Raw genomic sequence first — 15,192 nt, 5'->3', positions numbered from 1 at the left:
CGGTCTCCTATATGTAGATACATTTTTCCTATCATGCTTTCACTGAATTAATTTAACAAATACACACATTATCTGAAAATGTTGATCATTTGAATCCACCCTCTACTGTCACATATATGTAGGTTCTCTCTCAAGCCATTTCCGTCAGTAGAAAAGAGCGGCAAACATATTAACTCACATTATAGACGGGTCTAACGCGAATTATATTCAATTACCTTGATTTACCGACGTAAATCAGTTTCGTTTCGTATAATGTGAGTTAATATGTGTTCAAAACGCGAAAGTTTAAAATATTATATTTAAGAGCGGCAAATTTAGAAAATGTAAGCGCGCGAACGGCTGTGGTCCTATACAAAATTTTAATTTTGCGCCTTTTTCTACTGACTAACTTGCTTGACCGGCTATATACATATAAAATATTCTGAACTGAAAGTGGGGATTTATTGTGACTCCGCCTGTTCAAATATTTTTGACCCGATTCGTGTACCCATGTAAATTTTGCAGACTGTATAGCCAGTCCGATTTCTAAGATCAAGTTCGCCATACATTTACTATGGCGTACTTGATCTTAGAAAAACGGACAGACTATACCTGAACGTGACTTCGCACTGCCATGCAGATTGATAATAAAATATACAAAATACTTATTATAGCGGAATACATTTATACAACAATGACATATTTACTTATGTTGAGTTAGTCTGTCATGTCATAACAACATTTTAACTAGTTATCTTTTAATCTGCATTAAATTATTATACGTGAATTATTTGACTGGTTCTTCACTGTATGGCATAAACCTATCCCTGTCCAAGTCATATTCTAATCAAATATGAACCGCGAACTCTCAGCGGCCAGTACGTACAGCAAGAAGGTTATTAGCGGATTAATGTCGCTGATTGGTAGTTATTGACATTATATGCATTTCATCTACACTTAGCTATGTACCATTAGTGTAATAAAGATGACTCTTATTTTGTTTACCAGCTTTGATTACAGGCTCTGTAAATGCCTCGTCTTATTTGAATGTAGGCGTAATTGTGTATGTGTGCTAATTTGGCCCGAGAATTTGAACGGTAATGTTCCTAAAGGCGGTATCCATGGTTATATATGATCGCAGTACGTAAAGGATATAAGTTAAATATACGTTGACGTGCACTCAAAGTCAGCTCACATAATTTCTACCACTATGTAAAGTACAGTCAACGATAAACACATATGTTAACACTTTCCCACCATATACCATTGTAACAAGGCGAAAAATGAAATGTAGTGTAAATAAGACCTAGCTCGATAATACCGTAAGATTAATCCAACACCAAAAAAAATACATAAGTACTATGCCAAATATGCTAAATGCTAAGTATCAAAATAGTTATAGAGCACCAACCTCCTAATTTGTTTACATTTGTTTAGGAGTTGTAAACATTGCAGTTTTTCGTTATACAACGCTACACGTCGACTTCGCACATTGTCGTAATTATTTACGAGCTTAAATAATAGTTTGCGAACCTCACTCAGTATAGACATTATTAATATTATTTAAAATAAACCCCTTAGAAACCGCAAACAATTTGAATGAATGACATAAATTGACAACTGACTTTTAGCTTTTTTTTTTAAATCATAGACAATTGGTGATACAACAACGAAATATCTGTCAACAATTTTTGGCTAGCCAGACTCTATAAAAGATTTTAAGATTTTACTTTTAGAACGTTACACAGATGACGCATCGACTGCTGCAAAAGAAGGATATAATTTTCTCGTAAGTATTTGTGTGTTCAATCAAGAATTTGCGTCTCTAATTTATCGGATCTAAAGTATCTAAACTATCATAATGAGTTTCCTGACGAAAATGTTCGGAGGCAAGAAAGAGGAGAAAGGCCCGACAACGCATGAGGCGATACAAAAATTACGTGAAACTGAAGAGTTGTTGATCAAGAAACAGGAATTTCTGGAGAAGAAAATCGAGTTGGAAATCCAAACAGCTAGGAAACATGGCACCAAAAATAAAAGAGGTAACTTGCAATCAAAATCTGTTAGGTAATTATATCAATTAAATGACGGTAGTGCAAGGATTCTTTGTTGACATGACCTTGTATTTTATTTGAATTTTTTGTCTTGGGGAGACTGTTGATGTTGCCATTGCTTGGGAGTCAATGTCAGTGCTGTGTATTTCGAAGTTTGTGAATTGTACTCATATCTATTGCATATACTCATGTGGGTATGAAATGATTTGACTGTATTTTGATAACTGATTTTCTAGTCTAGTTTCACACTCTTCTAGCAAAAAATAATTGGGTACCATAATCATTTAATACATATGTGCCATTAAATAAGAATCACAAGGTAATGTCATAATGATGCAATTATGAATCACCATCATAAAAAATGTGTGAATCTTTTACCTGAAGATGTACATAAGAAATACTGATTTAGAAAAGCCGTACTTGGTGGAACAATGAAGAGTTGGGTGATGTTTAGTTATTGAACATATCTTGTTTATACTTAACCAGCTACATGTTTCTCTAAGCAATCGGTCCATGTTATCCCCCTAATGTTCTATGTCATTAAAAACCCATTTCAGCTGCAATTGCCGCGCTCAAGCGTAAGAAGCGCTATGAGAAGCAACTCACCCAGATTGATGGGACACTCACCCAGATTGAGGCGCAGCGTGAGGCGCTGGAGGGAGCGAACACCAATGCCCAGGTGCTCAACACAATGAAGGATGCTGCCAATGCAATGAAACTTGCTCACAAGGATATGTTAGTATTTTATTATAAAAGTCATATACTACTGAAGTATATTATTTTCAGACACATTTTACTATCATTATTTTATTGTTAGCAACCTGTGTGCCTTGTTATTTGGAGGCTTAGTGATTAACTTTTGACTGTCCAAAATGTCAGAATAAACACTTTACTTTATTCATCACTAGTGACCTGCCCCGGCTTCGCATGAGTTACACAAAACCTTAACAAATTATACAGCTAAACCTTCCTTAAGAATCACTCTATTGAAGGGTGAAAACTCCATCAAAACATTCAGGAGTCTTATCAGGAATATACATACAAACAGACATGGCGGGACTTTGTTTTATAAGGTGTAGTGATTATCCAGTCTTTATCCATCCTATGTGTTGTTGAAAAGTATTTTAAATTTCGCGTTATCTGTCAGTGTCACCTTAATCGCGTGAGGGTCTGAGATAGCCTGAGTACATTGAATTGAATGTGTTCTAAATGATATTTTGATTTTTTGAATAAAGGTTGCTAATTAAAAAACGGAACAAGCTCAGGAGGTTAAATACTTGCCCTTAAATTTGACATATGTTATGCAGTGACGTGGACAAGGTGCACGACATCATGGACGACATCGCGGAGCAGCACGACATCTCGCGCGAGATCACCGACGCCATCAGCAACAACGTCGCCTTCCCCAACGACATCGACGAGGACGAACTCGAGAAGGAGCTGGAAGAGCTTGAACAGGTAACTTGTCCAAAGAAGTGAACGTCTACATTGAACTAATGAGGCGGTCTTCACATTGGTTGGGGATCCGCACGGCGCTCTGGTGTGCTAGCAGTGCCTCGCCGTACACTTGTATAGTGGTGTCTCACTGACGCATCAGAGCGATCTGATAACCGCGTAACTTTTATGGTGCACACTGGGTCGCAACATATCAATCGCCATAAGCAAGGTTGCCAGGCAACTGCCTTTGTTTACATGCTGCAGACCGCTTCAGGCTACAACCCAGTGTGATTGCGCCATTATCATCATCATCATCATTGGCCTTTACATCCTTTTCAGATGTTTATTACAGCTGCTGTGTATTCCGAGAGCGCCATTCTTCTTCTTCAGTCGGTCCCTCAATACTGAAGATCGTGACATCATATCCTTCTGTTCAAGACCAGGTTCCTCCATAGGGTTCTGTTACCCGCCAAGCGCATGGCCTCGTGCAGTTTTAATTGCATAGGTGCCGTAATTTGAGCACACCATCTAGTAGGAGGAGGGCCCCAAGGTCTCGTGAGCGCCATTATAAGCTAATCAAAATTGAGCTTCAAAAATGTCAATTTAATGTGACGGTAGAAGACTAGAGAAATCCCTCTCTAGTGAGAGCAATCAATTCAATGATCCCTTGTTCTCATCCACACAAGTTGTCGTACTGACACGTACTGGCGTCACATCTAACGACTTTGTTTAACTCTTTAAAGATACAATTCTTTAGTTACGATGATTTGATTGTTACACATATGACAACCATCCCTTACCGCCAAATGTTTTGCCAAGGCCTTATGTCTTTTCTTAAATTTATGCAACTTAATTAAATAATTATTTACTGTACGCGACCGTATTGTGCCACTAAATGATTCCCTGTTTTATTATGTTCGCAGGAGGATCTCGACAAGGAGATGCTGGGCATCAACGTGCCCACAGACAAACTGCCGGACGTGCCCAGCGCGGAGCTCGTCCACGACAAGCCCAAGCCCAGCAGGTCCAAGCAGACTGGTCAGTACTAATACTAATAACAACACTTTTAACCCCTCACGATATCGCGTTGGCAGAAAAGTTACCTTTGAATCTCATGGTCGCGATATATGTACATAGATATAAAATGTATTACAGTCAAATATCCCCTGGGGCTTAGAAATTTTTCCGTGCCAGTGCGAGCTACGCGCTACAAGCATAGCCGATAAAACGGGAAAAACCGTATGTAGCGAAAAGCGCCTACGAACAGAAAACCCGCCTAGCAGGTTGCTGGCAGTTTCTTGAGTTTACGAAGACCGCGAAATCGCGCGGACATGCACTTATTTACATATTTAACACCAAGCTGCAAGCTGCACCAGTGAGTCGCATAGTACATTTTATACTATAACTAGTTAGTTAGTTAGGTCGTAAACGTTGACGCAGCTGGAATTAAAGCCTGTGCACACCGGATGCGCGTGCGTAGACGTGCACGTGCACGTGCGCGTTGTAGTATACAGATCCTTATGAGAGAGACGGCACACCGCTTGCGTGACGCGCACGTGCACATCACGCACACGCAGCCCGTGTGCTCTGGCCTTTAGCGGTCTTTGGTTTGATCTTATGTTAAATTAGTGTGGGAATATCGATGCCAATGTTTTGTGGTGATCCAATTATCTTCAAATCTTTTCTTCAACAATCGAATGCTGTTAAAAATACTTTTTGATGGAGACATTAGGATTTATTCACCTTTATAATGTATAAAGCATTTATTTTCTCACTCTAGGATTTACACATTTAAACGTAAACGTCGTTTTCTCTTTACTCAATAAAAATGTTTTAACTCGACCGAAGCTAATAAATAATGTTTATATCTATTTCAGAGGACGACGAAGAATTCGCAAAGCTGCAGTCCTGGGCTACGTAGGCTGATCGAGGGTCAGCTACTTGTGCGTTGTGATATTTTGACGGTAGCGAGTCGAGTGAAGGTTTACTTTTGCACAATTAAGCTCAAACAGAAGTGAAGTGTTAACCAAAAGTGTATCTAACATAGAGTAGTTAAATAAACCCTGTTAAGTGCGAGTTCGTTTAATTCGCGCACTGTGGGTTCCGTACACTTTTCAGTTATCTCATGCAACTAAAAACTCGAAAGGTTTTTGAGAAATAAATTAAATTATAATATTAAGAATCTAGCAGAAAAGCATTACTGCTGCAGTATTGCAGCGCGATATTACTGCCGGCTGCTTTACTGCTGCAAATGTCGAAATCGAGGTTGATGCCTGGAATTTAGACAGACATTTTTGAACTGAATATACTTGTGCCGCACAGTGCCGCACACTGGTGGATTGCCGCCTTAGGATGCGCCGAATGCCACACCAAAATGTCTCCGAGAACCTTCGCCCAACATTGAAGCTAGGGTAGACTGCTTTACATCTGTGTTTCACAAACGTATGGCGGTTACCACCGCCAGCGTCAGCATGGAGCGAATTTTCTTGCATTTTTTTGGCTCGGGCATGAAGGTTGAATGTGTGATCGGTGAATATAATATATCTACAGGGAAATGGCACATTTTCTCAAAAGTAAGCCTTCACTTGAACATGTGTATATAAATATGTATGAAAAAATCGTTCGGCTTTATGTAATGCGGTTAAATGTAATCTGCCTTATATATTTACTAACTGAATTTTGTACTATACGTCTATGATTTCAAATATAGCAAATATGAAACTGTTCAAGTTGAATAGACTTCATAGGTCAAATTTGTACTCTTCACGTTTACTCTAAATGTGTTTCCTGAAAAATACTTCATAATACCTAATTCATGTTCAGTATAGTCAAGTATAGTACAAAATATCAGTGGTTAGTCCAAATATTGATAGGAACCGATGGATATGGGTAGGCAAGATGTCTGTAATATAATTTATATTTATTTGCTGTTTTTCTAATCAATATGTTGAAGAAAACTATTTTTATATTAATTTTAATTTGTTAGGTTTCGAAGATGTTTGCACTAGATAAGAAAATTTGCTACTAAACGCTTGAACTCGAATCATTGCTAAATGTCATATCACTCTATTTAGTTGATTTACCTACCTGCATCGTATGGGTACTTATATTTAGGCATAATAGTGCTTTTTTAAAAGAGGTGTAGCGGGAAATTTTATATAAGTGGTGATAAAATAGTAGGTTGTTATAGGTGTTTTATCGCTAATCATATGAAATTTCGACTCGATCATCGCCTAGCCTAGCCTCAGTGGCGAAAAAAAACTAGAAGCAAGTGCTCTGATTAATCTATTTCAATGAAAGTTGTTAAAAAAAAAGCGTTGAACCTACTCCATTTCGGCACCAGAGTTGGTTAAAAGTAAGTAGTAAATAGTAGTACATAAATATCATTTTGTTTCTCATTCGAACTAACGTCAATAAATGTAACCTAGGATTACTGCCTACATGTATGTACTAGAAGGAAGCGTATGTTTTTTAAGCTCTAATTTTACCTTGTTTATAATATAATTCAATACATTTTACCTAAAGATATCGGTGTTTTAATTCTTTAATTTTATTTAAATACAAATTAGCTGTGTCTGCATGGAGGCTATGAATTAACCAAATTAGCTAAGTATGAGCCAAATAGTTTAATTAAAAGGTTCAATCAAACAGATTTTAAAACCAAAGATGTCACTCCTGTAAAATAACACAATGTAAATAGAAAAGTATGGGTTCAATCATAAAATTAGTGTTTAGGTGTATCCGAAGGAGAGATTCGAAACTAAAGGCTGTACAGAGCCTAGAAAACGGGTGTGTAATGATAATGATCCTTATAACAATTTTTGATATATTTTCAAAAGATATAACAACTTTTGATATAATTTCATGGTGTATAACCACTTAAGCGGTATAATGAATTCTTGATATAACAACAAAATAACTATTTTCATGGGGTATAATGTTTAATCGATATAAAAGCTATTCGATATAACGTTTACTGGATATAATGAATATTTGTTATAACTATTTATGGTATAATGTATTCAACTGTATAAAAATAAGTTGAGGTTCGTCAGTAAAGACCTGGGATGCACTGTTACCGACACAAACACCAGAGAGGAGGAGGTCAACATACGCATCCACAAAGTGTTGGTGTCCGGGCTTCTCAGCAAACATACAAAGTTACGGATATATATGTCGGACCCTGACACCAGAAAGACGTATTGCAGCGTTATAGTTCATTATTTTAGACGCCTGTATAAAATCGATTAGCAATGTTGAGCTACGTATTATTTGGTTGTAACAAAATAAATAAAGTTGTGTAGAGAGTAACTCCGTCTATTGGCGCATTGTTGACATAAAGTTGCGTAGAGAGTAACGCCATCTATTGGCGTGTTGTTGAACTCAGAGATGACAGGTAGAAGGCTTTGGAACGTCGAGAGGTTTCTCTCGAGTGAGCGTAGGCACGAGTTGGCATTTTTGTCGGTATGTTGGTAGACTGGTCGAGCAGGTTTGCCAACTTGACTTTGAGGCGGGAGCAGAGAGGCTCCGCCGCTGGTAGTTCTTCTTGATCGGACCGCGCTCTGAGATCGGACGTACTCGTTAGCCAACCTCGTGCCTAACTCGCTACGTTCCTGAAGGTTTATACCTGAAGGATTATTCTGATAGCTTATAGAATCCCGCGTTCTTTAACCATTTAGCTAAGTGTTTTATTTCAAGTGTTATTTTGATTTCTTATGTTTCATTAGAAGCTCGCTTTTGTGAAATAAAGAAATGATGTGTTATGTGTTGTTTTAACTTGTTTTGAAAAGATTTGTCCTTCTGAGTTTGTTGCCGGTCCCATATAGGGCTAAATCTTCTCAGGTCAGATATGTAGGGTTGAAGCCGGCCTAGTTTGACTTGAATAAAGATTTAAACGGTTTCTTTTTACTTTCATATCGCTCGTTGAGTTAAAAATAGCAATTAGTTCTTTTAAACATTTAGTACTGAAGTATAGTAGGCACTAGTATGGTTAACGAGTCCTAATGTTTATTTCATGCACTGGTAGCAATGGTAGCATACTGGTTTAGCTGTGAAGTAATACATTATCGTACTACCCCCACGCGCCCACCGCCTTTTAGGACCATCGGTATTCGACATATAAAACCGTCATACGGCCTATCCTAATGTATGGCTGTGAGGCCTGGTCCCTAACACTAAAAGAAGAAGGTCAGCTCCTGGTAGCAGAGAGAAAAGTTTTTCGCAAGATCCTGGGACCTATTCAGAGAGATGACGGCACCTGGAGGATCCGGAAAAATGCCGAGATCGAGGAGTTAGTGGCCGAACCCAATATCGTCGGCGAAACGAAAGCGCACAGACTTCGCTGGTTTGGTCACCTACTCAGAATGGGAGAGGATCGGGCTGTCAAGAAGGCGTTCTTGGGACGACCGACTGGTAGCCGTCCGGTGGGTCGGCCCAGGTATCGCTGGGAAGACAGTGTGGCGGCGGATCTGCTTCAGCTTCGCGTCAGTAACTGGCAGGAAGTTGCGCAGGATCGGGACAGGTGGCACGCTCTCGTTTCGGAGGCCAAGATTCTCTTTGGATCGCTGAGCCAAAATAGTTAGTTAGTTAGTTAGTCGTAAGTAAAAGTAAAGTAATAAAAAAGGTCGGTTCTGGCGCTTCGCCGGCCGCTACCGCGGCACGCTCGCTTCGCTCGCTCAGCTCGCGCGCTGTAGGGTCGCAGTTCTACCCAATACTCCTCCTCGCTTCGCTCGTCGTCGTACCTAACTGAGACCTGCCTTAAGTTCGAATACGTAGGTTGTTATAATAGTAGTAAATATTACAAATTATACCAGTAAGTACTACATTATGCCAACTGAGCGTTATATCGAACATAATTATATGACATATACGTTATACGCTGTTAATGTTAGATTTGAAGTTGTTATATTATAAGTTCATTATACTTGACGATAGTTAGACTCTCTAAGAATATACCATGTATTGTTATAGCAAAAGTGCATTATGTCCCTCAATCGTTATATCTGTTGCAGTCAAAAGTGTGAACTGGTCAAAAGAACTTTTGACTGAGCATGTTGGTCAAAAGTAGTTTTACCTGAAAATCATACCTATTTCTGGCAGCAGTTTCGTTTTTAGGGCGTAGCAAAAAAAAAAAAAACCCCTAACCTACCTATTTCTGGGAGTACTTTTGACTGATAGTAACAGTCACAATTACTATTAACCAATGATTTTCAGGTAAAACTACTTTTGACCAACATGCTCAGTCAAAAGCAGTTTTGCCTGTTTTTGTCTGTTAAAAGTTCTTTTGACCAGTTCACACTTTTGACTACGACATATCGACTAAAAATATATCAAAAGTTATTATATGGACCGTTACGCACCCCTAGAAAATAATTAAAATGTTCGCACCCGAAAGGATACATTTTTGCCCGATACCCGATCATAAACTTCGCTCAATAACTATTCAATAAATTAACCCAACCTAAAGGCCCATTTACACGATACAAGATTTTTGAACATTCAATACAATAAAATTGAGGCAACAAAAAACTTGCACTATCTAAACATACGTGACATTCTTGTATTCAAGTAGCAACTTGAATTCAATACTGGCATACGTGTAAACGAAGCCTAGTGCAGTTAATTGAATACAAGAATTGCCAATCCATATTTTATTTTCGACATGGATTCCGTACGCGAAAGTGTGTTCCTTGTCGCTGCTATAGTAGCAACTGTGTTACGAGAAAAACTGTTAGAAAAACGTCACAAAAGTAGAAGAAGATGTTGGACAAAAAAACCGGTCAAGTGCGAGTCGGACTCGCGTTCCAAGGGTTCATAAGTCCGAGTGATCCTATAAGGGTTCCGTTTTTTCCTTTTGAGGTACGGAACCCTAAAAATGGATAGACAGAAGAAGTTTGCTGTGGGCTTCGAACGCTTTGTGCCTGGAGCTACGAGCTGAGGATGAAGCCGAGTTCAAGAACATGTTTCGTGTAAACAAAGTTCAGTACTTGCTCGATAAAATAAGTTCTACAATTCAAAGACAGAACACAGTGATGCGTAATGCAATTCCGTCTCACGTTAAAGTCAGCCTCGCGAGCCTCACAGTTTTTATAATTTTTATTCTCTGTGTCCCACAAACATTGATGACTTCTATAAATTTCTATGAATTTAATTATCTCCAAACTACCTAATTTAAAATCATTTTTGCTCATTTTATCAGTTTTACCACCCACAAAGAACGTTCAATATTGAATGAAAATCTACCAATGCAAATCGCTTCAATTCTTGCTTCAATATGGCTTCAATACATCATACTTGATTCAACTTGAAGTTTAGACCTGTCAAGACTTGCATGCAATTATTGCCGTTCAATAAATGTCGTTGGTGTAAACGAAATCCCACCAAAAACATAAATGTAAAAAAGGAGAGCCAAGTTCAATACAAAAATTATACATGGCTGTGGGCTTCGCCGCAAAAAGAATGGAGATCTAAATGAGTGCCAAGTTCTATGCAAAATCCAAATATGTATTTATAGGATCATAATAACATTATGAACAAGTATTAAACTCTATTTCTTTGCTTTTTTGGATACCTATAACAATTGCTGTTATTAAAAAAAAATGTGAGATCTTAAAGTAGGTTAGATTTGACTTGGCCAGTTTTCATTACATCAGTCATTTTATAAAGTTATTCAACATATATACCTATATATATTGTAATTCTGATAAAAACTGGCCAAGCCAAATCTAACCTACTTTAAGATCTCACATTTTTTTTTAATAACAGCAATTGTTATAGGTATCCAAAAAAGCAAAGAAATAGAGTTTAATACTTGTTCATAATTAGGGTTTGCAATCCGGATCCGAAATGTATGAAATTATCCGGATCTGGATCCGGATCCGCGGATATTCCCATACATTTCGGATCCGTCGTGCAAACCCTATTCATAATGTTATTATGATCCTATAAATACATATTTGGATTTTGCATAGAACTTGACACTCATTTAGATCTCCATTCTTTTTGCGGCGAAGCCCACAGCCATGTATAATTTTTGTATTGAACTTGGCTCTCCTTTTTTACATTTATGTTTTTGGTGGGATATCATTACTTTTTGTAAAGAAAACTAGGCAGGTATTGAGGTTTAATGTTTTTTCTTGCGTTTCCGCTGCACGGTTTACTTATATGTCAGTCACAATAAAAAATGTTTTTTTTGTATGGGGACCCCCCCCTATTTTTTAACTTTTTTTTATTTTTAGATTTTTTCCTACGCTTACACACAATAACCGAGCTGGATTCCAAATTTCATCCTTCTAGGTCATCTGGAAGTAGGTTAGGTTTAGGTACTTATATGTCAGTCACAATAAAAAATGGTTTTTTTGTATGGGGACCCCCCCTATTTTTTAATTTTTTTTTATTTTTAGATTTTTTCCTACGCTTACACACAATAACCGAGCTGGATTCCAAATTTCATCCTTCTAGGTCATCTGGAAGTAGGTTAGGTTTAGGTACTATAAGTCAGTCAGTCAGTCCCAAAATTTACGACTTTTTGACCTTCATATCTTTATAACCGTTTGAGCTAGCTTCATAAAATTTGGGCTTCTAGATGTCCTTATGGATATAATTAAACACACGTAGTTTTATGTGTTTACGTTAAATATGTTTTGAGTTATAGAAGGGTCAAAAGTGGCACCAAGTGGTTCGTGTAAAGATACACTCGGCGCTGGCTAGCCACTCTAGCCAGTTCCTTTGCTTGAACTTGGCTTGACACGCTGCCGCGTGTCTAGATACGGTCAAGAATATTGCATATCAAGAATTGTATACAATAATTGCATTCAAGATTTTGGTTATTGCTCATGTATAAACACTTTGATTCAATTCTTGAATTCAATTATTGCACGGCAAAACTTGCATACAATTATTGCCGATTCTTGTTCAAGAATCTTGTATCGTGTAAATGGGCCTTAAGGCAATAATACACAATGCGATAGAGGTAAATAGACGTACGAACGTTCGCGGTATGACTTCAGGCTTATTTCTTCCGTACTACCGATATCATTTGTTTGATAGTTTGTATCTGTTACTGAATAACCGCTGGTTACACTTTTTTTTAACGATTACACCCTATATTGTATATAATATAATTATAAATGCCATAACCATAAGGTCCATAAGTTATCTGCAGTCTTTAAAGCATTTTAAATATAAGTACCTACATAAACATGCATATACCTTATGGGCCAGCGCCGGCCACTCCAAGGGACGCATTTATGCGTTAGAGGGAGCAAGTGATATTGCTATCTCATTCTACCGCATGGCTGCGTCCCTTGGAGTGGCCGGCGCTGGCCCATCGTGTAGAGGAGCCATACTAGATTAAAGTTGAATTGGTTGAATAGCGACAAGGTTCTAAGTAGGTCAATATTTTATGGAACTATTAGGTACTTAGTATAAATGTTAAATCATTGTAACATTCCGTGACATAGAATCCTGGTTATATTAATCGCGTCCTAATTAAATAGCGCCATGCACTACCGATTATACAATAATTACAACAGGTGTAAGTACCTACTATAAATCTTGTAGGTACACTTGTTTGCCATGCAGGCGGCGCCGTGATTTGTGAGCTGAATTCTGATAATTGTAGTGACACTTTCGCTAGAAGGTGTATTCTGGATCGAGAGAGCGTTTGCATTGTTTATTTCTTTAAAGTTTCAGTGCCGTTCCAAGTTATAAATATGATTGACCGCCATTATATAGGGTAAACTACCCAATGATTGGTCGTTTAAAATACCAAGTCTTGATGGAATGAGACTGATGTTGCCTTAAATTAAAATAAGGTTGATAACGTAGGTACATATTATGTATAGCCCATAACTAAAAACGTATCCTCTCCGAGAAAATATCTTATCTTGCTTTGAACAATAGTGTAAAATTACCTAAAGTAAATAATAAGTAATTAGTAAAAGTTATAAGCTACGGTCAGTTCAACTTCGCCTACATTATTTGCGTAAAACGTTTAGTAAAGCCCATTCGATAATTTCGATTCACTTAATTTAGTCAACCCAGGAAGCCATTGTCCTATAACCGAATCCAAATCAGAATAGGGCCGTATGGGAACGTAATACGATGTTGTGGCCAATATTTAAATACTAGCGTCCATCACTGTTGACCATTTGGTAGGATAGTCCGAAGGGAATCATACGTCATGAAGATACTTGTTTTGGTAAGTCCAATTACTTACCTATTATTTTTATGATAGCTATCTATCTTCCTTAAAAGCGTTTTCACACGAGGCCAATAATCAGGAAAATCCACTAAGCCGTGGCGATATTAAAGGAACTATTAAATTAATATGGCACTATGCACTATTTCAATGAACTTGATTATGAGTGTTTTTTTTTTACATAAGATAATGCCAATAGTGGATTGGCTTTAATTTTAGTTGATTGTTTTCGGTAACTTTGATTAATTGTTTGAGTTAAGTATATGTCGAAGGATATGATTACTTACATAGCAGTAGGCCATACATAGGTATTGAAATACATTGAAAGATTTTTGATGTACTTATACTTAGAGTTCTTAATGTTATAATTTCCTTTCTTTCCAGATATCTCTCTTTACCATATTCCACTACTCCACAGCAACAATAGACATCGCAGAACTAACAAAAACGGCAAAAGAAAATTTGAACACCGCAAAAGAAAATTTGCAAGCCTTGCACAAGACGGCAGCTTCAGAACTCTCTAAAATTGTGATGGGGATAAACCTAGAAAACGCAAAGAAGGTGGACATATTTCACGTAATACCGAAGGTTACTTCAAAGGTTACTAAATTGAAGAATTTGCTATCAGGAGAAAGCAAAAAGTCCAGAAAGGAAGCACTGATTCTAGATCCGTATCAAGCTGAGAGGTTAAGCCACTACTTTGACCACAGTCACAGTAAACACCGCATCATCATTCATCATCATCATGATTAGGCAGGATTGGCAAATGGCCTATGATATTTGTTACCAAAACAAATCTAATCTAATTACGTATTGTAACAACGTAGGTAATGGTCAGTTGCACCAAACCGTTTGTCACAGTTAAAACCTTCGCTAAATTTATTCTAGGTACCTAAGTAGTAATGGGAATTTTCTTAGTTGACGGTTCAGTGATGTTGACCGGCCGTCAATTGTGGTTGGTGCAAACGGCCCTAAATAATTCGTGTAAAAACTTAGGTAAAATCTCTCTTGTATGTAGTGGTGAATACTTTACCAAAACACATTTATAGGTACACTACGTGAAACGGACAATTATTTGTGTCTACTTAATCTTCATGAAAATTAATTATAGGTACCTAAGTGGACAGGACACAAATCTTAGCTAAGTAGGTATAAGTATCTAAGTATATAATGAATCTGGAAATCTTACATTAAACTTACCTATTACAAATATGGAAATTATGGAATGTATCCAAAAACTTCACCACTATATACAAGAAGGGCTGTAGCTAAGTTTTTTACCTACCTATTATAGTGCCTTAGTGCCTAGCTAGACCTCGTCCTACAATTTAATAGTGAATGAAGACTGTCAAAATCTATTTCTAGCTTATATTTTTTATACTTTTGTTATAAAATATTAAAGAACCAATATTGTTTAATTATTGTATTTATGAATTTCGGGCTAAAAGTTATTTTTGATTATCATTTGTCAGAATAAATATGGGTCTATATAAAACGCTCCAATCACGATGGCAAATAAGA

The 15,192-nt window shown here is 37.4% G+C and overlaps 1 protein-coding gene across 2 annotated transcripts; it reads left to right on the top strand.

Moving 5' to 3' along the window:
• Positions 1 to 1,719: 1,719 nt before the first annotated feature.
• On the top strand, positions 1,720 to 14,265 carry LOC134804542 (charged multivesicular body protein 4b). Of its 2 annotated transcripts, XM_063777656.1 has the most exons (6): positions 1,720 to 2,021; positions 2,591 to 2,768; positions 3,341 to 3,491; positions 4,394 to 4,508; positions 5,348 to 5,413; positions 14,056 to 14,265. In XM_063777656.1, exons 1-5 carry the CDS (start codon positions 1,841 to 1,843, stop codon positions 5,389 to 5,391), a joined length of 669 nt encoding a protein of 222 aa, XP_063633726.1. In that variant the 5' UTR covers positions 1,720 to 1,840; the 3' UTR covers positions 5,392 to 5,413; positions 14,056 to 14,265. The 2 variants fall into 2 exon arrangements, with proteins under 2 accessions (XP_063633726.1, XP_063633720.1); XM_063777650.1 differs by lacking the exon at positions 14,056 to 14,265 and having other exon boundaries at positions 5,348 to 6,998.
• Positions 14,266 to 15,192: the final 927 nt, after the last annotated feature.

This window comes from Cydia splendana, chromosome 2 (assembly GCF_910591565.1).
Source record: "Cydia splendana chromosome 2, ilCydSple1.2, whole genome shotgun sequence".
NCBI lineage: Eukaryota > Metazoa > Arthropoda > Insecta > Lepidoptera > Tortricidae > Cydia > Cydia splendana.
This window is presented reverse-complemented; position numbering and strand designations above follow the sequence as displayed.

Bases quoted from the DNA above. Each gene is read 5' to 3' on its own strand.
- LOC134804542 (XM_063777656.1), top strand. From the start codon at position 1,841: ATGAGTTTCCTGACGAAAATGTTCGGAGGCAAGAAAGAGGAGAAAGGC. The intron at 2,769-3,340 runs GTTAGTATTTTA...TATGTTATGCAG, and splicing joins AAACTTGCTCACAAGGATAT to TGACGTGGACAAGGTGCACG. The intron at 4,509-5,347 runs GTCAGTACTAAT...TATCTATTTCAG, and splicing joins CAGCAGGTCCAAGCAGACTG to AGGACGACGAAGAATTCGCA.